Genomic DNA, 24513 nt, shown 5'->3' with positions numbered 1-24513 from the left:
CGTGAGAGATATGTTCCAAGACCCCCAGTGGATGCCTGAAACTGCAGAGAGTACTGAACCCTATATATACAATGTTTTTTTCCTATACACATATACCTATAATGAAGTTTAACTTATAAATTAGGCACATAGATTAACAACAATAACTAATAATAAAGTTGCCTTTGGGCCATTATTAAGTAAAATACCTTACTTGAACACAAGCGCTGAGGTACCACAACAATCGATCTGATAACCAAGAAGGCTACTAAGTGGGTGATGGGCAGGTAGCATACACAGCGTGGAGACACTGGACAAAGGGAGGATTCACGTCCCAGGTGGGATGGAACAGGACAGCGAGCGATTTCATCACGCTGCTCAGAACGGCATGCAGTTTAAAACTTATGAATTGTTTATTTCTGGAATTTTCCATTTAATATTTTCAGACCACGGTTGACTGTGGGTAACTGAAACCACAGGAAGGAAAACTGTGGATAAGGGGGTACTGTTGTACAGCTCTGGCTTCCAGAGCCCTGAAGTGACCCCTACCCTCTGCAGACACATTCACGGGCTCCCTGTGACCTAAGGAACGAAAGCCTGTCTCTATAATCTGGCCTTCATGACCCCACAGTCGAGGCACCCTCCCCGTCCCCCTTCCCTTTGCCACCTGCACTCAGCCTTTGGGACTACCCTGTAGCCTCCTCAACTCTCAGAAGGTCATCCCCTTCCAGCTTCAGCCCTAGTTCGGCTCTGCCTGGAATGCCCCAACCTCCACCAGCCAGACATTTGCAGAGTTCTTCATACTGACCTGTGTTTTACAAAACATTATTAAATTCACATAAAAGCCCTGTGGGACAGGTACCATCCCCTCCTTTAGAGCTGAGAAGCTAAGTGATTTGCCTAAAGTCACACAGCTAGTAAGGGGTGGGGCCAGAAGCCACACTCAGATCTCCGGAGACTCCTGCACTGAGGTCTCGACCACTCACACTGCCACTACTTCTCCCAGCCCCCGTCTACATGTGGGCCCTGGGCTCTGGATGGGCCACAGTTGTCTGAGGGCAGGGCCTGGGCCTCCTCCGCCTCCCTGTTGTGGGCCATGGCTGTCTAGCATATGCTCTTTTCCCTGCTCCACCAGGAGCATTTCCCATTGTCAACCTCAGGGCTGGGCAAGCAGGCTCTTCCCAGCAGCCAGCAGGGCAGGACTGGCCCCCTAGGTGACCCCAGCATTTACTCCACTAGGTAGGCAGGGCTAACTGCTGCCCAGACATGCAGCCACCATGACGCACCCACAGCCTGGGCCCCACCCCACCTGTTCCAAGAAGAGCTGTGGAAACCAGCTGGGTGGGTCCGAGCTGGCAAAGCAGCTGTCCACCCACTTTCCCAGCCAGCCCAGGCCTCAGCAGTGAGGCCCTTGCTTTTCCCACTGAGAGGATGGGCTTAAGGAGATAAGCTTTAACCTTCTAGGTCTGCCTACCAGTTAGAGTTCCGTCCTTCTCCATCACAAACCACCTAATCCGTCATGTTCCCTGAGATCACGAGAGAGATTTTCCTTGTGAATTGGGGCTCAAATTCTGGGGAATATCTTCCTCTTGGATCTTAATAATGGCTGTTAACATTTGTCAACAGCTAACAGTAAGCTTGGCACTGTTCTAAACATTAGCAAAGCTTTCACCTTTCTCTTGATCCTAGGAGGGAGGATAAGACAGAGCAAAAATTTGTATCCAATTGTTTAGACATAGGAGCTGAGTGTCAGGGTGGAGAAAGCAGCTAACCTGGGTCACTGTCCACAACAGGGTGACGTCTATAACTTTGCTCTTCTGTCTCCACCAGCTTCTGTGTTATTTCCAAGGCATCAATCTGCCTTCCAGGAACAAAGGGGATTCTGCTTGCTTCTGTTTCAGAGCAAAGGTTAATGCAAGAGGAAGTTACCAATGTACACAGCTTTGATCTTGTGACTTTACCTTTATTAGAAATGGCAGCAAGCCAAGGAGAGGGTCCAGGTGGAACCTGAGATAATTAATGTGGTCCGAAAGAGGCAAGAATCCAAGTAGGCCCAGATACAACAGCAAAATTAATGCCCTGAACTAAAATGCTAACGGAGGCGCCACACAATTTTCTAGCGTGGTTTAGAGAATCGGGTAGAGCCTGCTAGTTCCCTGCGTTGTGTAAGAGCTGACTGTAAACGGCTCAAAAAGCTGACACAGAAAGCGTTCAGCAAACTTGTCTTTTAAAGAGCACATCATTTTGAACCCAGGAGGTGAGTGTGCAGGCTTTCAGAGGCCATCTCTTTGCTGACGGTGTTTTTAAGAGCAGCACCCTCCTCTTAGATCCCTGGACTGATTTCTGATTAGAGGGTGCGTCGTTGTCCTGCAGAGAAAGTTAACGCAAAGAGAGGGGTTGTTCGAGTGGGAGGCAGAAAACAATCCTGATTTTCAGCTCAAGGCGGTTTCAGGTACGAGATCCAGAGATTCAAACCTGGAGAGGGAAAGCAATAACGGGGAAGCTAGAAGAAAACTATCAGCGGCCCCTGCGGCCTTAGAACCCTGAGGCCTGAGGGCGGCTTTGCCCAAGAAGCTTCTGCTCTCGTGGGCCTGCCACCAGTGGCAAATTGTAAAACCACTCGACCTTGTTCTAGAAGCTCCTTCCAAGAAACAGCCTCAGAGAAAAGAGGTTTTTCACACAGTACAACACTAAAGGAAGGTCTAATGGGCTTCTCTGATTTTCGATAAAAGAGCTTTAAGTGATTTTTGGCATATATCTTGGAAAGAATTGGAAGAACTGAGTGATACTGCAATAATGAGTCTTCCAGCTCCATATAATTACATGAACAAGGCTTCTAAACTCATACATGGATTAAAATGGAAAACAGGGATAGTGCTGACAGTGATTCCTGTCAATCTAGGAATAAACAACATTTAGCAATGTACACACAAACATACATTTAAAAAATCCATCTCAATAAATAAAATATACTTCTCCATATTCAAATTGCTATCAAACTTTGTAAAACACTTATGTGGCTTTGGCCAATTAGGTCTAATAATTGTTATGGCAACTCTAGCCAGAAGAAGTAACACTTCAAGGTTTATGGTCACAAGAAATTAAAAATTAAAATGGAAATCTAAGTGCATACTTTGGTTTCAAAGAAATACAATATGGCAATCATTAAAAGACAGGCATGAAAATGAATTGCATGTATGATTAAATCCTGTGGGGACAGTAGAATGGAAATAGGAGTTCAAGAAGAAAAAGGAATGATGTAAAATTTCTGACTGGAATTTGTCGTTGTGTTTTTTCAAAGGGCGATGGTGAGCCCACCGGGAGTGCGGGCTCCAGTCCAATAGGTACCACCAGCCCAAGATAATTGCACTTGAAAGGAGGCCACGCTGTGGATGCCTTTTATTGACGCCCCCTATGGGATATAACTGAAGATAGACGTTTCGAAACTGCATTCTAACAGTGCTCAGACAAGAGTTGTCAATGTACAGCACTGTAGAATCTCTCCAAGAACATCCTTTGCAACTACTTAAAATTATTTGACAAAAAAAAATTAGATGTCAACTTAAAAGTGTGCATAGGGATCCATCATTTTTCAAATGTCTTTTAGGGACATTTGAGCAAGAGTGCGAAGACAAAAATCTAAACCAGCAGTGGCAAGCAACATGATAACCATCCACATTTCACTTTTCTCAAGAAACACTTAGCTAATTTCCAGCCGCTTATCTTGGGAGAAGTGAGAAGAACCATTTTCTCTCCCCCTTATCTGATCTAAATCCCAATTCCCACGAGAACTGTGATATAGTGTGAAAAGGGAACAGGCTTAAGAATGAAGAAACCACTGTGCCACCAACTTGCTTTGTGGCCTCAGAGTGGTCAATTCCCCCTTTCTGGGCCTCAGTTTCCTCAACTGCAAAGAGTACTGGATCCTATTTTTAAATGTACACTTAGAAGGCACAATCTTGTCCTAAAGGTTTGTGATCTTGACTATCCCTTCCAGCAATATCATTTTTAGACTCTTTGCTGTTTCTCAACACTGAAACCCTGTGTTCTCTACTCCTCTCCCACCTATGCCCCTTCTGGAGAGGAATGAACACATCTTTGGGTGAAACATATGCTCAGTTTGAAATCCTGTGCCCTATAGATTCTTGAGTTTCTTTCTGATTAAAAGTCCCTCATTCCCTACCCCAACACTGTCTTGTCTTAGCTCTAACTGGCCTAGAGTCCATCAGCAAAGAAATATTCACTAAGCATCTACTACCCATATGCCATTCCTCAAACATTAATTGTACAGACAGAAAGAAGAGTTCCAGCCCTTGAGGAGCTCTGAGTCTGGTGAGGGAGAAATACACGTCTGAGCGCTTGCAGAAATACAATTGCAAATACAGTTGGGAAAGTGCTACAGTGAGGGCACAGAGGAGGGAGTGATCAACGCTTCTGGTGGGGTTTGTGACCTCGGGGCTTCCTAGAGATGTTTGAATTTAACACTGGGCAGATTGGAGGAGAAAGTGAAAGGCATTTCTAGCACAGGGAAGCATATGAAGGCATGATGGTGCAATGGGCCCTGGGAACTGTGAGTGTATCTGGAGCGCAGAGTGTTGCGATGGAGAATGGGGCTGGGGATAGAGGCCAAGAGATGAGGTTGATAGTTTGGTAAACAGCAGTCAGATCACAGAGTTTGGTCACTATCCTGAAAGCAAGGTGGGAGAGGCGGGTGGCACATTCTGGAAGAATGATGCAGAGAATGGATTGGAGAGGTTAGACTTACGGCGAGGAGACCTAACCTGAGGCTACTTCAAGAGTTCAGATGAGAGATGATAACGGCCAAATTAAGGCAGAACCAGTGAAGATAGCGAGGAGACGGACTTAACAGAGGAGTCAAGGATAGCTCCCAAGCGTCCTGCTTGAGAGTTTCCATCCATCAAGAGAGAATTACAGGAGGAAGAGCAGGTTTAGAGAGGCAAAATAGTAGATTCATTTGGAGACACGGCAAATCAACCTGATAACTTAGCCAGCCACTGCAATGCATGGATCTTGGTGCTCAGGTTACACAAAAGCCAGAGGTAAGAGTTTATCACACACTATATGTGGCAAATCACTAGGGCACACAGTGTAACCAAAGTAACAAGACCAGTGTGGGCTCTGGAGCCAGCTATTAAACAGAGCCAAATAAGTTTTCAAGTCATCTTCCATAGTCTTTCAGAAAGCAGAACGGATGGCAGGTTCTGGAGCAACAGGCAAGCATAAGAAAGTTTTAAAGTCTGCTTGAGGCGTCAGCTTGGTTTGAAGGAAAAGAAAAAATTAAAGTTGTTAGATTTAGGTAGGCCCGCAACACTGATCTTTTGAAAACATTCTTAAACACAACACACACACACACAAAAGCCCTGGATCACGTATTGATAAAATTCCTTTTAGAGTCAAGGAGAGAATTTTCAAGAAGCTGAACCTGGGGAGCTTTTGCTGATGTCTTTTGGGGGTAGTACTGATTAACGGCCGAGCCATTTAAAAGCTTTGAATCTAAAATCAACATGTAGGGGGAAAAAAAATTTTTGGCACAGTTCCAGAGATGTGGCCTGGCAACAGATCTTGGAATAGAGATAATGCAGGATTTTAACCAACCACAAATCCAATGAATCAACAGCATACTACTGCGGAAAGAAAGCTAATAGGTACCATCCTGGTCTGCATCAATATTCAACAGAGGTTTTACTGGCCAACTTCCTGTACTAGACTCTATGAATACAAGGTAAAAAAGAGTATGGCTTCTGCCCTAAAAGAAATTCCTCTTCTAGCAGGAGAGACACATAGTCATTTCTTCCTAATTCCTATGCCAACATGGGGCTACAGCCCCTCAAAGGTCAAACAGCTGTTGGTCATTTATGGGAAAGTTGCAAGCTAAACCCTCAGCAGATAGGCAGATTATTTCTTGCTGTGTTTATGTATTTCCTAGCAACGGGGACTGCATGGCTTGTTTTCCTATGTGACAAGACCTGAAAGAGAGGCGAGGAGCCTGTGCCAGAGAGCCATCAGTTTACTGGCTCCAGGCTCTGCCTTCCTTGGAGATCTAGCCTGGATACCTGAGGGCAAGAACAGCCAGAAACAGTTCTGACACACCCAACTTTGTCTACAACACTACTTGCAAACAATCTGTAATCAAGAAAATTAGAACTACCTACTTATCCTCTCTCCCACATTTGTAAGCCTCCTTTGCAGATAGATTAGGCCTGACTAGTTCTGGCCAACGGTCTATGAAAAGAAAGTGACCCAAGCCATTCCTGCTGAGGCCGTTCATTGCTAGTGTGCCCCCAGCATCCTTCCCGTTGCCTCAACCTGAGAGGCCAAGCTGGAAGGCTACGTGGCTCACATTAATGGGAAATACGCTTTGCAAAAATCTGTTACTCTAGTTTGTCCGTTGCAGCAATCAGCATGAAGTACCTTGACTAATAAACAATACAGTTCCCTTCTTGACCTCTCCACATGGCACTGTTGACTTTCTGGATGTCCTCCTTTGTGATTACCCTCCATTCTTCTTCAGTAAGTCATCATCCTTCATCCTTGTATGCTCCAGAGTTCTGTTTAAACCCTCTTCACACCCAGATCAAAATTGAGTCTGGAAAGACTCACCTAGTCCTGGAGTTTCAACCATCACTCTTGTTGTGACAACTCCTAAATCCACATCTCTAGCTTGGGGCACTTCTGACCCCATGCCTTAAAGTTATTCAAAATGTGGGGTTTCACAGGAGTCATGGATAACCGGTTTGGATAGAAAGTGAAGTCCTGTTAAGACGTGTAAGTCAGATTTCTCCCCTAAACTAACATTTTTTTTAAAAAAAGTTTGTGGGGCTGGCCTGGTGGCACAGCAGTTGAGTTCACGTGCTCCACTTCAGCGGCCCGGGCTTTGCAGGTTCGGATCCCAGGTGTGGACCTAGGCACAGCTGCTCAAGCCATGCTGTGGCAGGCACCCCACATATCAAGTAAAGGAAGATGAGCACAGATGTGAGCTCAGGGCCAGTCTTCCTCAACAAAAAGGGGGATTGGCGGCAGATGTTAGCTCAGGGCTAATCTTCCTCAAAAAAAAAAAAAAATTAAAAAATAAAAATCAAAAAGTTTGCAACTTAAATTGTAGCTACAACCATTTAAAAATGTAATTTTAACAAGTTCTGAGAGTTACAAACTGAAATAAACTTGATGACCTCTGAAATCTGGAACCAGTGGTGTGCTGACAAACAGACTGGGGGGTGGGAGCAAAGCCCTGGGATGTCGAGTTTTCAATTTCCCAACACAGCTAATTTCAGTTACCCACATGCCACCAAACATAGAAATGGGGAGAGATGAGGACAATCCTCGTGAGCTAACGCTTCAGCTTCCCATTGTCTGGGGCAAATCCACCTACAAGATGTCTCTCACTTCACTTCATACAACCACCAGCAGGGTGACAAGCTAGTGATTATTTCCTTTTTACAGATTAGGAAACTGAAACAAATCATAGGTCTTACATCCCGGTCCCTTCCCAGTTCACTCTGCCACTCGTTTGGTCTCATTCTCTTTGGTCAGTGTTTAAAACTATAGTGTGCATGACAATCAGTTGAAGGGTCTTAACACAGATTGCTGGGCTCCATCCCCAGAGTTCGATTCAGTAGGTCTGGAACAGGGCATGAGAATTTGTTTCTGACAAGTTCCCAGATGCCGCTGCTGGTCCTGGAACTCTCAGAATCACTGCCCTGTGCCTAGAGTAGCAATTTAGCGGCAAAAGGGCTCCAGCTGGGTTCTTTCCCAGCCCTGCCACTAATCAGCCCTGTGACCTTGAACAGGATATTATTCCAAAGGAAGATAAGAACTTCAAAATTCAATGATCTTATTTGTTTACCTTCCATGCTTTGCTCTTTTATTGTTCATCCATCTTAGTTTGTTACTACTCCACATACAGTACCTGGAGACAAATAAGCACAGGGTTGGGTATCTCCAGATTGTGCAAGCAGCAAAATCCCCCTAACAGGCCTAACATTCTCCCAGGTGACAATGCACATTCAGTAAAACTAATGTACGGAATTTTCCTTCCTGATGTCATTATAAATATAGCACTTTTCCCTCTAAAGATAGAAATTGAAGATAGGAAAGTGGCATTTAAAGACATTAGAACATATTCATCCCATAGGGGGAGATTATCAACCTTAAAATCCAACAAAGACTGGTTTCAATATGTAATGGAACCCAAGGAGCCCTCACCACCAGTAATTTATGAGGCTTTTTTTTCTTTTTTGAGGAAGATTAGCCCTGAGCTAACATTTGCCACCAATCCTCCTCTTTTTGCTGAGGAAGACTGGCCCTGAGCTAACATCCGTGCCCATCTTCCTCTACTTGATATGTGGGGTGCCTGCCACAGCATGGCTTGCCAAGCGGTGCCATGTCTGCACCTGGGATCCAAACCAGCCAACCCCAGGCAACCGGATCAGAACATGCACATTTAACCGCTGCACCTCTGGGCCAGCCCAATGAGGCTGTTATTGAAGCAACTGTTCAGCACGTGGTAGAGAAAAGGTGGACTTGGTGTGGACTGAGGAAGATATTCTACTGTCAGGATTGCTGCCTGCTCTGAACCACCCTATCACCACCCCTACCCCTCCAACACAATTCCCTAAAATAGAGTTCATGCTCCCTACCATTTTCTCATACTTCATCCTCCTCCTCAGCTCCTACTACTTAAGGGCATTTATCTCATTGTCTTTCAGATCTCTCCTAGACAGCAACGCAAGGGCTTGCAGATCAATAAAACTGTCTGGATACGGATGCGGCTGGGTGGGACTTCTCCTAACTCTATATACTTACACATTATTTCAACTTTCTGTAAAAACTTATGTACGACTTACATATTGCTCAGGGCAATCTCATTATCTAACAGATGTGAACCTGCAGCACTCACCACCTGTACCACTCATCTTGCTCTTTGCTAAAGGAGCCAGTACTCTGCCGGATTATTCATGTTGGTGTGTTTTGCTACCATTCCTCCAAGATTAGTTTCCTCAAGGTGAGGACAGTCTTCTTTGGTGAAATCTTACTCATCTTTCAAGATTCAACTCAGAGATTATCTTCTCTGATCGCCGTCTGCTCTACTAGTATTGCCTCCATTTTGGTAACACCCCATATTGCATACAGTCTCATATGAACAGTCACTCCTGAATTCCCAGGGAGTAGCACAGTACTTGGCATTTAAGAGACTTGGTAAATGCTTCTTAATTGCTAATTGCTTCTTTGTGCATAAAATAATTCCTGTTTGTGCAGAACTTGCACTTCTGCATATAGGCTAAAAATTTTAAAGGCATGCCGTCATATAAAATTCAAGATAAAGCAGCAATAACTTACACATTGCTCCATTTTGCAGGGGGCAGGGCAGCTGAGGATGTTAAAAGTTCTTCGAAGAATTTACTTTCATGTTTTTCGGTGGCCACAGACACACACACAATCTAGAGGCTAATGTACTAGTTTTACTGCGTCTCAATCTAGACTAAAACATTACACTCTTGATGGAGTCACATATGCTAGCAGAGTGCAAACCAGTCTTGCAATTATTGAAAAATATTTACTTAGCAACTGTCGAGAGCAGTGTCTAAAAACACCCCCCTCCCCACTTCCTTCCAATCCTACATATCTAATGCGGCACTTCATCATCACTAAGATTTGTGCCACTGTCCACTGGCAGAGAACCAATGGATGGCTGCCTGACATCCCACAGAAATTGTTTCCAATGGTTACTCTATTTTACTTCTCTGAACCAGTAACATCAGTAACTTAATATGGTATTGTTGAGTAAAGGCTATATTTTTCTAAGACATTCTATTCCATAAATGACATTATCAGGTTGTAAAAGTACTATCATACTGGGGGGAGACAAAACCCCTTCAGTGAATATACTAATATATTAGAACAACCTATATAAACTTGGTTACATGGAAACGCTCCAAAAGCTTAAATGAAATATTCACAACCACAAGCAAAAATAACTTGATCAGTTTTTTATCTAGCAGAATGCATATTAGTGCATTCCCCTCAAGTATCAGATATGGACAATGTATCTTAAATCTACTCAATACTAACACTTAATAGTTTTAAACTGATTTTTAAAAACTAATTTCAATTTTTAATGACTGTTTAGTAGCAAAATTGGCTAACATTCTTTTCACTATCAACACACAGGTGAGGTATTTGGTGATAACTAGGTAAATGCTGCCTGACAAATGCAACATACAAAAAAATTGCTCTAGCTTAATGGTGAGTGCCACTAGGAAAAATTTTTAAATGTGAACAGTACTATTTAGCCTGGATTCTAGCCCTGGTTGTGGGAACGTGAGTACACCTGTACATCTTTTTGGGCTTCTCTTCCATCAACTTATCTCCAAGAGACTGAAGGAAACAAGCTCTAGTATTTGGTCCTAAATGTGGACTCTACTAACAGGTAAACAGAGGAGTGGACGACTTGTTTATAAAAACCCTCCTATCAACACCATTTTGGATTTTAACTCCTCCTAGGCTGCCATCGTATTTGTTTAAGACAGATAATACAAGTTACTTTGAAAGGAGCAAGGTTCTCATAGAAGAAATCAAGAGAACATAAATGCCTCCCCCAACGCTGTGCTTTGGTATTCTCAAATGTAAAATGGAGGGAGGACCTTCCTCGTGGGAAGCTGAGCAGGAGGCGAATACACATAAAGGACTCAGAAAAGCGTCTGGCATATAGTACTCAAGAAATGATAGTTAATACTAACGACTCTGGGTAAAATGGTGATAAAAATAAAAAGAGGGACACCACGGTTTAACAGTATGAAAATGAATGGAAATCAGGTTTAGGTCCTGGCTCTGGAACTTATCAACTGGTCTCGCCTTGGGTAGCCCCACTTACCTAACGCGAGTAACAGTAATTGTTTCATATAATTGAGGATTAAGTGACATGAGGTATATAACACTCCTGAAAACTGTAAAGTCCTATGTGGATTCAAATTCCTTAATTCTGCAAGACATTCTATGAAACTTAGTAACTTTCCTTTCTCCCCTTCTTCTATCAATATGAAAATCATGGATTCTTATTCAGTGACTCATTTTGCTATCTTGATAGTCCATTTGCTATAGATTTGGCTAGGAAGAACCCTTCAAGCGGCTCCTGTGTCCTTTTGAGACGCACCCATCATATTTTGAACATTTCCTCTTTCTGACACAACAAAATGTTCCAGGTTCATCTTGTATTTCCCTGCCCCAGCCCCGAAGTCAGACATTTCTCTAAGGAGCTACAGTTTCTTTCACTATTTAGAAATCAAGATGTGGGTGCCAGGTGTGCTCCACTGCTCCTGCAGTATTACAGGTTCTAGGCTCTCAGTGAACACAGCTGGGAAATAAAACATTACATATATATATTATATATATATAAAGAATATATATACACACACAAAAGTACTAAAGTCATGAAAGACAAAGGGCCACAAACTGTCCCAAATTGAAGAACACTAGACAGACACAACTAAGCATAATAAAGGGTCCTTGTGATGGGTCCTGGACACAGAGAAAAAACATTATGCAAGACACTGGAATTGATGAAACTTAACAGATTGGACTACAAAATTGTGTCAATATTAAAACATTCTGATTTTGATAACTGTACCATGGTTATTCAGACCATGCCTTTGTTCTTAGGAAACCTACACCAAAACATTTAGGTGTAAAGGGGGATGCTGCTGTCATCTACTCTCGGTTAAAAGGTACATGTTTACAGAGCAAATGTGCAAATGGTAGAGGAAATGGGGCAAAATGTTAACAGTTGTTGAATCTGTGTAAACAGCATAAGGGGGAATCATTGTAATCTTTTGCAATTCTTTGTTTTAAAATCAAAATAAAATTACAAAGAGACAGCTTAAAACCACTTTGCAAACTGAAGGACTATATAAAACACAGGTTATTTCTAAGGGTATTGACTCAGGTCACAGAGATGACGTAGTATTAGGTTCTTGCTTGTGTTGTTAAAGTCTGAACCATGATCATATTATCTAGTAAATAAATGGGCAATTTATCATTTCAGCAGTGAGACAAGGGACAAAAGTAACTATCTTAGCTCTGAGAATCAAGTTAAAACAATCTATACTAATATTTTTAATGGCATCAAAGAAATGTAGATATAATCACTAATTTTGCTATAGGCAAAGGTTTTTGAGGGTTAATAACTGAAAGCAGTTTCATATAACTGTTCAATTTCATCTTAATATGGAATATCTCTTTCCACTTCCTACAAACGAGATACACAATCACTGTTGGAAGAAAAATTCCTCATATATTCCAGTCTATGATTCTTGTCACCTCCAGCAAAAATGCTTCAGTTTTTATGAATATGACAGAATAAGGCATAATCTGCAGATTCCACCCTGTCCTCTTTCCACTACCAATGGATGATTTAATCCTCTCCCACAGCTTTCGTCTATATTCAGATTCTAAAGGTTTCTTGCACTCTGAACAGATCAAATGTCCTACCCAGTCAGAGGCTTTCCACACCTTTCTCCTCTTTCAGATCCTGTCTCCTACAACAGCTTAAATGGGTTCCCCGTCTCTGATCTATTCCTCAATAGACCCTTCTGAGGGGCACCTCCACTTTTGTCCATTTTAATGACTCTGCAGCTATTTTATTTCTCGATCTGCATACTCAGCCCTATCCTTATTTCACAATTTTCTTTTGCTGCTCCCCATCTAAGATACCCACTCCCACGTTTGTCTAGATTTCTTACTCTTCCCAAAAGCCTTTAACAAATCCAAGTGTCAGATATCCCTGCTAGGTGCTCCCATAACTCCCAAATGTTTTTTCTTCAGCAATGGTTACATTGTGGGTATAAAATTGCTACGTCTTCTAACTACACTGTAAGCTGTTAAAATGGGATTGTTTTAGTCACTTCTGAATTCCCTGTAGCTAGCATAGCTCCTGACAGTCTAAAATCAATTAGGAATGTACACTGACGCGCAAACAGCTCATTTCTTCAAACTCTATTGCATAGAAATATTTATGTACGAAAAATGTGCATGACTGAAGTGATAAATAGGCAGGTAAAACAGAAAATTCTTAAATATCAGGTGATATTTAAATTATATGCTCGGGTTGGACTCCTCACTATGAAGGACTTCGATCTATTGGCCTCTTTAAAGACCTTCTCTAACTTCATTCTTCTACTTAAGGAGAAATCACCTAACTCAGTCAGGCGCTTTGACTCGGGTCTTGGGTGGTACTGTTACCAAGTAACACCGCTTTCAGTACTTAAAACAATATTGCAAGTATTTCTTCATAATTTGGATCCAGACAGGTGTACACGGAAGGCAATACTAGGAGTCCCTCAAAAAAACCTCTTCAAGGGATCTGCTTTAGTAAAAGTAAAAAGCAGAATGAACCAATTTCACCTCACTAGGCTGAAAAGGAGCAGAGACTAACCAAGTGTGTGAATTCCCAGGAGGTCTCTCAAACTTGCTGAGTCTGCATTCTCATTGTAGAACTCTAGCTACTCTGGTTCGACAGCCTCAACCACCAGATAATGCCTTTGAGCAACAACTTGGGGCACTGGCGCGGTGGCACAGCAGTTAAGTTCGCACATTCCTCTTCTCGGCGGCGCAGGGTTCGCCGGTTCGGATCCCGAGTTCGGACATGGCACTGCTTGGCACACCATGCTGTGGTAGGCATCCCACATATAAAGTAGAGGAAGATGGGCACGGATGTTAGCTCAGGACCAGGCTTCCTAGGCAAAAAGAGGAGGACTGGCAGTAGCTGGCTCAGGGCTAATCTTCCTCAAAAAAAACAAAACAAAAAACTTGGAACAGGGCTTGGACATCAAGCTCTAATAGCTCTGATATTGCTGACATTTTCATTACACTTTTGCATTATGTCCTCAAAACTGGTCTAACAAGTGATTTCAGAAAACAAATCATTTTACATCAATAATATACTATCTGATAACTAAATACAGAATGTATCGCCTGATCAGATCAACTTAATATTTGATTCATTGCCATCTATGGCCATTTCAAAAGATGAGAAGTATACTAAAAAAGTTGCCATTATTATTAAATATATTCCAGAGAAGGGGAATTTCTTTGTGGTGAGAGGAGGTAATTGCTAAAATGTTGTCAGCAATGGTAATGCGAATTACAAGTGTAGTCTCATAAAATCTCACTCTGAAGGGTACAGCACATCTGAGACACAAACACCTTCATCTAACACTTTACCTCACACACACCTACTAACATCTTGGTCACATGGTTATCACTAGTTAACTGACAAAGAGAAAACCTAAAATATTGCTCTTATCAGTTTGGCTCAGAAAAAGTCAGCTATCTCAGACTACTGCTGAATATTCAGGAGCTGAGCAGAAAATGTCTAGGCCACCTCTTCCCAAGGTTCACACCAGTCAAACTACAAGATCCTATTCTTGACGTTTCAGCAAACATTAGGGAAAACTAGCTCACTGGCGTGGGTTCTAAAATCCTTTTGTTTGGTATTTTTATTATAATAAAATTAAGTTTGTAATTATTACAGTATATTCTTCTGCTTGAACCATAATAGTATTGCAAGGACTAGTAGAAATACGAAAATCTCAATGGTATTTGTTGATGGGAAATAAAGAGTAAAAGCAAACCTCCAAAATTCCATTTGTAGGCCATAGGAGCATAAGCACAACCATATGGGAGGAGATAACCAGTCTCTTCCCTTCATATATATTCTTTTTTATTTTCTTGTTATACCTTCCCAAAACAGAGACATTCAACAGTAGTTAGAATGGCCATCTCCAACATTTAAAAAAACTGCACCCCCAATGGGTGAACAAAGTAAAGAGTAGTAACCTAGAGTTCAGCTGAGTAAGCCACTGCGGAGCCTTAAGTGGTGAGGTCTTCCAATTTCAGAGTGATGTGTCTTCAACTTGTATCATCATTTTAGTGGAAAAACATAATTAATTTTGGTGAAATGAGATTCATCTCCCGACAGGATTAGTAACAGCATTCACTGAATTTCACATTCTTCTTTTGTGAACTGTGAAGAAAATGAATGGTAGCTAGAAGATCAATGGGATTCCAACTCCAGCTGCAGATGGAATGATGATATACCAGGACAAAAACACTATATTTTGATTTACAAAGCTAACAGCAGTTTTAAATCTGCAACTTAATTACAGACCAACTACACCACAACCTTTTCAAATGGCAAAAATACAAAAAAGTTAAGTGTTACAAAAATATTTCAGAAAAAGTGCATAGTCTAAGTGCATAGTAAATAAAAGCACTGAAAAATATCTTGCTAGAGGGAGTTCAGCTTGGAAAAGTTATTACCAAAGCTAAACATTTTTATTTTACACAAACTATACTCAAAAATAGCTTTATGAGACTGATTTCTGGCTAAAAGTATCAAAGGGTTTATTAGTCAAGAAACAAATACCTTAACTGACATGAGTGGATAGAAAAGAAACAAAGAAGCTGCCTACCCCCAAAAGTTCATACTCATTAAGATTTCTGCAGTATGATGGTGCTAATATATGCTTTAATGGCAGGATGTGATAATCATGGAATTAATTATTGCTAAAGTAGTTTTCAAATGAAAAAAGGAAAGAAAATAAAACAAATTAAACTTGACACAATCTGACCAAACACGTGTCAAAGTTATTTTACAAAATACCAACATTTAACAATAGGTTTCTGGCAGCATTTTGAGACAAAAGTTCTTTTAATTTATCCTGACATGCTATAAATGAATAAATTACATTACTTAAAGAATTACCGTCAATAAGTTTTTCTTTCTCTTGGGTCAGAAAGAGAACAGAGCCTCATATATGACTGAGAAAGGAAGCGCCAATAACTTACAGAAATGGGTGGGAGCCAGGGAGGGTTCAGTGTCACATGAACCTCACAGGTGTGATACTCTCCAGGGTTAAGAATCAATCTGATCAAAGCCAATTAACAAGGAATTTAAAAGAAAAACTTCGTTTTACAGTTAAACCCTTTAACGCTTTCATTCTTATTCAAAATCAGTCCAGCTGTTAGTCTGAGGCTGCAGGAATTACAATACCAGGTGCTGGTAGCCTCAGCACTAGGTATTGTGCCCACACGTCATTAAAAAAAGAAAAGTGAAAGAATGCCTTTCCCCTTCAGACCAAAAAAAATTAAATAAAAAAACTTGAAGAAAAGGTATAACACTAAATCTAAAATGATTTGGAAAGGAATATCATGTAACAAATGGCTTGAAGTAGTCTATTAAAAAATTGGGGAGATTTTGATTTCATAGTGAGTCAGCAAGGCATTTTTGTTGTTTAAAAAAAAATCTCATTTCCTTACAGAAACAGTTTTTAGTTTTTAATGAACTTGTAAACAAAAAAGCTCCCATTTCAAAATAAAAACAAAATCCCAGATCATATAGATGTTTACAGTGATTACATTTATCTAAGCAACATACATACATGTTCAGTTGTAAGATGTTAACTAAATTTCTGTGACAAATATGCTTTTTTTTTTTTTAATACCAAGAACATTATAGAGTTAATGCAGAGTCCTAAGGATAATCTAGTAGTCACTAAGTTTTTCTTAAGTCTTCACTTTAGATGCTGTTATTTCTAGCACAGGTAAGCAGGCAGAGTCTTTCATATGCTCAAACACTGGAATCTTTGGTTGCTACCACATCAGCTGGCTTGCAAACAAGAAGCCAACCATTTTAAGAATGTTTTAAGTGAACAACTTGCAAACCCCAGGGATGGATAAACCCTAAGAATGCACAATTGTGAGCATTTACAACCATCACAACTGTGGCTGAAGACTGTTCATGCCGTTCTTCTGAAATGAGATCTCAAAGCAGTATAGTTCAAAATAAAAGATTTAACAAAAAATTGGCATATGCACGATTTCTCCACCAATTTGCGTGTGTCAACCATTTAGTTAACTTTCCACTTGAAAAAATGCAATAGAAAACTGGACACCATGTTTCACTATCTCAGTTAATATTCACAATTACAGAGGCTACAACTCGGGACAGCATCACCAATGCTGCCCAGAGCCAGTTTATACTGAAATTAAGTTCTTTACACCAAGTAAATGGTTGTCCACAACCACTGGCTAGTGTACATATGAACTAAAATTTCTAGATTTGGGGAGAAACAAATGCTGCTCCAATCATCTGCACTGCTTCTTCTGTTCCTTGATTCATGCTTAGAAACCTGTTTAAAAAAATCAAAACAGAAAAAAGATTATTAAAATTCCAAGTTAAATAATTTTTTTTAAACGACACCCCAAATAGGGAAACTGAGTGGAATTGGGCCAATAATTACTTTAGCATGGTGACTCATGTTAATTTCATCTATTTGAAAATCACTAGCTCAATTTTTTGGGAAAAACATGAAACCTTCCTGTTCTGGATGCCTCTACGTAGGAGTAATGTACAGTGAATTAAAGTCTCCCAGTCAGCATACAAGCCTCAAGCTATAGAACTACAGGTATTTCCAATGAGCCTGTTTTGTTTACTTCTGTATTTCTAGCATCTAGAACATATTATGTGTTCAAATATTTGTCAAATGAATGAAAAACAGATTGCTTTAACAACTAGAATGTATAGTTTTAATTATCCTATGAGCAGGAAGTGCTCTGCACATTTCTGACACAAACGAGGAATGATAAGCTTTAATAATAAATTATCGAAGGCATAATTATCTCAGTTATTCCACTGAACATAAAGCTATTAAGTATATAATTCTTAAACAGAAACCTTAGGTCTTTAAAACTTCTTTACTTCCATCAGTTACATTAAAAATGTTAGGTTTTGTCACTGACTTGAAAGTTAAACAAGTGATGCCTTTTTGGCTTTATTTACTTCTCAAGCCTTGCCACCCTGCATACACTCCCCTCCTCCCCGACAAGTAGACCGCAGGGCTTCCACATAAGGCAGGCTTGAATAGAAGGCTTCAAGTAATATAGCTGCATGCTTCATCTATGCCTGATGGCAGAGAGGAAATATGTCTAACCCTTAGCAATAACATAAAAACCCCATCAGCACCTTCTCATCTAAAGCCCTCCTTTAAGATATCAATGCCTCTTGGTCCACCCCCTTCCAAACTCTTTTAGCTGACCTAAGTATAGCTCATTCTAGCCCACTCTGATCTCTCACTTCTGTAGCACAAACCATGTTTTCGCCAATCATAAACTGCTCCCTTTTTTGTACTTCTCAAACATTTGTTGGACCATCTCCAATGGGCTTTATGGGATACATAAAATACTTCCATAATTTACTTTTCATGCATGTATGCCTTTTTTCCCCAAAGATAATACCACCAAACATTTATATACTATTTCTTGGTAAATATTCTCACTCGTTAACTAGGAGTTTTCCCATTTGAGGTCAGAGTCATCTTTATTCATTTAATCTGCTGTGCTACGCCTGAGAATAAAGACGAAGTGCTGTACTTCTCTGTCTCCCCATAGTGCCTAACAGAGGATGCAAAATAGACCTTTGCTGCCTGTTCAAGTACTAAGTTCATAAACCAAACGCCAAAAATGATAACGAAACTTTGTGAAAAGGTATTTTACCACAAGGAATATTATCTATTTGATATAAATTATTATACAGGATTAGCTAGGTAAGCATAAAAAGAAAAGGTTGTCAAATCAAACCTTAAAGATCTGACCAAATTCTGTAACCTAATTCCAACTTTAAAATACAGAATATTTTAAAGCAAATTAAAACTATGGATAAGCTAAATAAAGTAACCCTAACCCCAATGAACAGTTGGTTTCAAGTTCTGCAACTATTCTTAAATACGATAAAAAGAATAATGTTTTCGCAACTACGAAAATTGCTGGGTTTTCTTTTACCATAGCTTGCTTACACAATTACATTATATTGGATAATTTACTTTGCTGAATATCCAAGTAGCTCTAAAACAGAAACCATTGCCACTGAGAATAAAAAGGAAACATTAGTTCTTTGTCAGTCAAAACATTAGAAAACTCCTGTGTCTTTAATAGGGATAAGAATTATATCTGTTCATCTTTTAATGTGATATATGAGCAGTTGCTGGGTCATTTGATGATTACAATTACTTAGGGATTCGTTAAAGGCTAGCCTAACAATATTCCTGGTAGAATACAGCAGTCAAATCCAGATTTAACTCTTCAGATTGGCCAAGGTAGGATACTCCACCCAGGGATCAATGCTTCTCCAGTCCTAAGATGTTAGTGAAGTTTGTTTAGGAAAAAATCTCAATAAGAGCATTCAGCAGGTATTCAACATTCAATCTTCAAGTACTAAGCATTCTTTTCCCCAGGGTGCATTAGTCCTTGGTTTTCATCTCGTAGTTTAGGTGGCATCTCTTGGCTTCTGAAAGTCCAAAAACCCATCTTCACTGCAACAACAGTTAAAATAAGGAATGAATGCCTTTGTTCCTAAAAAAAGAGGGGAGGGGGGGAAAAAGTTAAAATAGTGTTGGAGGATTAATGTGACGATTTAGGAGTTAATAGCTACACTTAAGTTTCTTTTCAAATCTGCAAAAGGAAAAAAAATGTTTATTTTTATATAACTAATCAGGAGATTCTAATCCTCAATGTGAAAAGTATATATCTGCTCCTATTTGTGAGTTAACTTCAGATGTCCCTAAACTTTTTTAATAGAACTGTAAACTAGTTCGAAGGGATACTTATGTAATACTAAGGCTTGGAAGTTTGTGATGGGCTTTTGAAATTTAGGACCCTCTCATAGTATATGAAAAGACGTAACTTTTTAAAAGTAATTTTGAATATAATATTCATATTCACTATATAATGCCATTTATATTAATTAACTTTTCCTAGAACACACTTGTGTGGTTGTTTTGGTCGCACAGAATCAGAATCAAGCTTGGAGAATTTTGAATCAGACTGGCAGTATAAATGTTAAAGAAAAACAATACAGTTAACTCTTTTTTCTCCACAGAAACTAACAAAGTATTAAGTTGGGAAAGATAAAGGAAATAAATTTTATTTTTTTATCACTACAAATAAGATAATGACAACTTAAGTATAGCAGGTACACATTATCCCTGAACATCCCTGAAGAGCATTACAGAAACAGACTGCTGATCTGATTTCTTTTGTCTTCCCTATTACAGAATTCACTCTCCCACAGATTTCTGAGGTTGCTGAATTTTAAAATACCTGTTACAACTGATTCCTTCGCCAACTGGTGGATGGTCTGCATTCTACACCACCGAGTCACAGCAACACTGTATTCTTCTAGGTCTTCCAACTGCTGTGGTATCATCCAGACAATCTCACAAGTTGTAAAGTTTGACAGGTCCAACAAGCCTTAGAGACGTGGGCTTCAGACCACCACAAATCGACTCTTGCATACTCATCTTCACTTCCCGTTGGGTTATTTAGTTCTTTTCTCTCCGGCTTTATTGTCCAGTGAAAAAAGCTGACAAAAATTTCAGCAAACAAATGCAGCTCCTTGGTACTTCTCTGGATTGAGTGTATTCAGAGCAGATCAGTCTCTCCAGATATTTCAAGGTCTTCCCCTGTGATTTGGGTTACGTTGCTGAGTGACCAGCCACGTTCCTAGCAGCAATTGGTGAAGTCAGAAAAAGTTAAGCTAGACATAAATGGCAGGTGAAGCCCAGTAAATACTGGAAGGTAATTCAAGGAAGACCATGGACATGGATAGGATAATGTGATGGAAAAATACTTCTAATCTCTTAAATGTCAACAATTTGACAACCACATATACTATTATGATAAAACTACGCTTAGTATTGATGGCTGGAGTAGTGAACAGATGGGTTAAGATGATGAGAATAGCAGAATTATGTGAGGATCCACCTTTGGCTTCACTACCTTCTGAAATTCTCCCCATCTCTGCCCTCAACTAAAGAAACGGTGAACTTAACCGGATTCTGAATGTCCTAAAAATATTTCCTTTTTCTGTACTGCTTCTTAAACATCTTGAAAAGTACTTTCCTAATAATCACATATAAAAGGAGTGAAGTGCATTTGGAAATTTGTTAGACGTGAATCTTTTATTTTTCTCCTTACCATGTACGAAAACAGTAACTATTATTCTGTGGTACTTGAGCACTGAAAACTAGTATAGATCATAGAGGGCAGTAGGAGAAATGCCTTGTTTCTTAGTCTTTTGATGGGCTTTGGAATGGAATATATCAAAAGACCTTTTCTTTAGAAAAGTAATTAGGTTGCCTACTACATTTAATAAAGCCTATCTCAGTTAAGTCAGACTTTGAAGAAACTTAGATATTTGCTTAGTGAAGTGCAAAAACAACTTTCCATGTAAGAAACATTAGATACAGATTTTTCGAAAATAAAGATAACCATATAAAATATATTAGTGGATGCCACCGCCTGGGGGATTTTTCCAGGAATGGTATTCCTGCAATATAGAGATCTACTTGGTGAAGATTCACTTAAGAAACTGAACTATCTGCAGTGAAAACCTCTGAATACATAACTCTGTGAATCACAAATGATCCGATGTATTAAAAAAACACCTACAAAAATTTTAACCAGAAAAATCTAATATGCTATTTTCATCATCACTGAAAGGATTTCTTGTAATCAATGAATTATTGAGCTGCATGACCTCTTCCGTGAATGAAATGCTACTGTAGTGGATCCTAAGAGAGTAGGCTTCTAAATACTCTTATTACTTAGAGTTTGGAATCAAGAGTAAGTAGCCTAGAGAAATTGTTTTCAAACTTCATAGGAGATTTCTTAATGGACGACCCAGATAATAAGGCTGGGGTAGAGGTTAGGGGAACAGGCTCCCTGTACTTACTTCATGAGCCACCCTCAAACTTGCTATACTTTCATGGCTTTATATATAGGGGGTTTTGTCTAAGACTTTTTTGGGGGCACTAAGTTCTATATCCAAAATAAAACAACTGTTTATAACAAGTCAAAGACAAAAAAGAATTTTGTTGTTTGTATTCTATGGAATGGCACATTTTAATAGGAAGAAGTATTTTGTTTGGAGTCAAAATATGCCACCTGGAAATGCATCTGTGACAGTTGTCAGTCAATGCTATGTGCTACGTTTCACGAAAAGTCCAATTTTTCAAAATTTTACAAGTGTGTGTTTATGTAACAATTTGTATATCTCCTCTGTGTAATGCTATGAAATTTTTCTGATTTTAACTTGCTTCTACGAAAAATAGCTACAATACAAAATAAGGATTAAACTTAAGTTTAATTACAATTTTTTCCCAAGGAAACATACTAACTCAGTGGATCCAACTTCTCATCTTTAAGACCTGGATAAAGCAGGACAAAAATTCTGCTTGTTTATTAAGTAAGAGACACAATAAACTAACAATGGAACTAGTTCAAAATACGGTAATTCTTTCTGAAGGCTGCTGAATGCCTGAAGTAAACTGTTGTAGGTCAGATGAGATTTCAATCTAATTTTAGTTCTAGAAACTGCAACTCGTGATGATCCTATTATCCCAGCTAGCTTTAGGAAAAAACTGGTTTCATTTTGTGAGAAAAAGCAAATACTATAGTTGTCAGCTGTAACAAGTCCTCAGTTTAGAGACTCTACCGGATCTTAGGACCATTTCTCAGCAACAGTAGTTACCTATCTCATTAAGAACTTCTTGGCACTATGATTAGATATACAATGATTAAAACACTCAAAAGGGGCAACTAAGTCCCAACTGAGATGCACAGGCAGACCAGTGTGTAAGCACCAGTGTTTGCTATCCTGAGGTGAAATTTCATCATCTAAGAACCTCACTATATTAAACCTTCAACTGTGAATCCTTCCCAAATACAGAAACATGGAAGAGACGCATCTCAACTTGATTCATAACAGATGAGCTGCTGGGATGAGGATGACATCAGTTAATTATACTTCTTGAAAAGTATCCTCAGATTAGTCTATTTTTAAATTACAAAATTGTTTAACTACAACATTAAAAATATGGACCAAAGAAGACCAAGTTCAGACTAGAGCAGTCATTCAGAAATTAAATAATCAGAAACCAAAAACCAAACCTTATCTGCCCACCACTTCCACAAAGTAGGCAGGTATCAGGAGGTAAGCCCCAGAAACAGGAAAAGAAAAACAAACAAGAAACACGACACAAACACAGGAGTTGAACTGTGTGGCAGCAGTGTAAGAAATGGAGCTGCGCCCTGGCAGTTCTACTCCTCAGTAGCACCAGGGGTGCCAGAGAAAGACAGAAAGGAAACAGACTAGCAGTTCAATGGCATTGGCCCCAGTTTTCTTCAATATGCGAGGCCTAACTGCAGAATTCCATTCCACAATGGACCCCTAGACCCTGAATATTTGCAAGATTTTTAAAAATAAAGCCAAAAACAACAAAAGAATTATTTTGAAATTATGAACAACATAGTTAAATAGCAACTAAAAGAGAGATATTTTTTTTGTGACTAGGAAATTTGCGTCGAGCTTTTCAGTTATTTGAGCATTTGAGAGAGTAAACAAGATGCTCTGGAACTGAGAAGATAGACACTTTGGGGGCAATGCCAGACTCACCTCTTGAAATCAGATAATGTTCACAATTTTCCATTTTAAATACAAAGGCATTAACATGCAGAAAAAATTCTTAACACTGTTAGTCTGAAAGAAAGTCAAAATACCATGGCTAACCAGATTCATTATTAAAAATCAACAAGTGTTAGGTCTAGGATTTTGGATTGATTGATTATACCATATTCCCAACACCAAATGTTTATTTTGGAAAAAGGTTAATGAATGAGTAAAAAAGATGCAGCTGTTAAAAATGACCCAAAATCCCAAGAGAAATGATACTATACACACATATATGTATATACAAATACATATACATATATATATGAACAAGGACATTTGGGTTTAAAGTTAGTAGTCAAATTTTCCAAGGACGTCTTTTTTTTAAAACAAGAGCCAAATTTTCATGTATTTTAAAACCACCTCCTCGATCTAACACTGTTATAAATGAATGAATTACCCAATTTTGCGTTCAATTTTTTTCCCTGTAACGTCACTTGGTTCTTGGCTACTAACCTTTCATGTTACTCTTGGTTTTGTCAGTTTGCTTGCCTGTGGGGGTTTGGGCCTGCTGACCCTGCCCACTTGAAGAGGCTGCCTGTTGTGCTGCTTTCTGCTTTAACATTGTCCAATCAAATGTGTAGTCATATTGGTGGTTCAGGGTCCTGGAAAATATAAAGTTATATATACCAATCCTGCAATAAGAGTCCAGTTATATATTCTACTGAACTTTCAAAACACTGAGGGCACTTTTTTTAAGAAAAAGAAGATTTTTCTATTAAGTGTGGTAGTTTCTAAAAGATTTCCTTCCCTACTGATGAATTTCATTTTAACTGTTCAGTTAATTAATTCTACTTTTTACATGTCATGATTAGAGGAAAATGTCAGCACTTTGGTATACTGTATTCAATAAGAGTAAATCCTCTCCTTTTTCAAAAAGAAGCCGCCTTTAAACTTCCTTGCAAGAGGCAGGAGAGTGGGAATGAAAGGCAGCATGACAAACAAATACACTGAGT

The 24513-nt window shown here is 39.5% G+C and overlaps 1 protein-coding gene and 1 long non-coding RNA gene across 4 annotated transcripts in view; both read right to left on the bottom strand.

Annotated features, from left to right (window-relative positions):
- Window positions 1-14691: 14691 nt before the first annotated feature.
- CSNK1A1 (casein kinase 1 alpha 1) overlaps window positions 14692-24513 on the bottom strand; it is a 50428-nt gene continuing 40606 nt past the window's right edge. For 2 of the 3 annotated variants that reach the window (XM_046667696.1, XM_046667698.1), the window contains 2 exons: window positions 24014-24162; window positions 14692-17183 (listed from right to left, as the gene is read on the bottom strand). In XM_046667696.1, the coding sequence (XP_046523652.1) occupies window positions 17176-17183; window positions 24014-24162 (157 nt within the window). In that variant the 3' untranslated portion in view covers window positions 14692-17175. The remainder of the gene's footprint in view (window positions 17184-24013; window positions 24163-24513) is intronic. The other variant, XM_046667697.1, reaches the window with a different exon arrangement.
- On the bottom strand, window positions 17567-24006 carry LOC124242552 (uncharacterized). The gene is made up of 2 exons (XR_006889476.1): window positions 20149-24006; window positions 17567-19401 (listed from the first exon to the last, which is right to left on the bottom strand). It is a non-coding gene; the product is annotated as an uncharacterized LOC124242552 (long non-coding RNA).

This window comes from Equus quagga, chromosome 7 (genome assembly GCF_021613505.1).
Source record: "Equus quagga isolate Etosha38 chromosome 7, UCLA_HA_Equagga_1.0, whole genome shotgun sequence".
NCBI lineage: Eukaryota > Metazoa > Chordata > Mammalia > Perissodactyla > Equidae > Equus > Equus quagga.
This window is presented reverse-complemented; position numbering and strand designations above follow the sequence as displayed.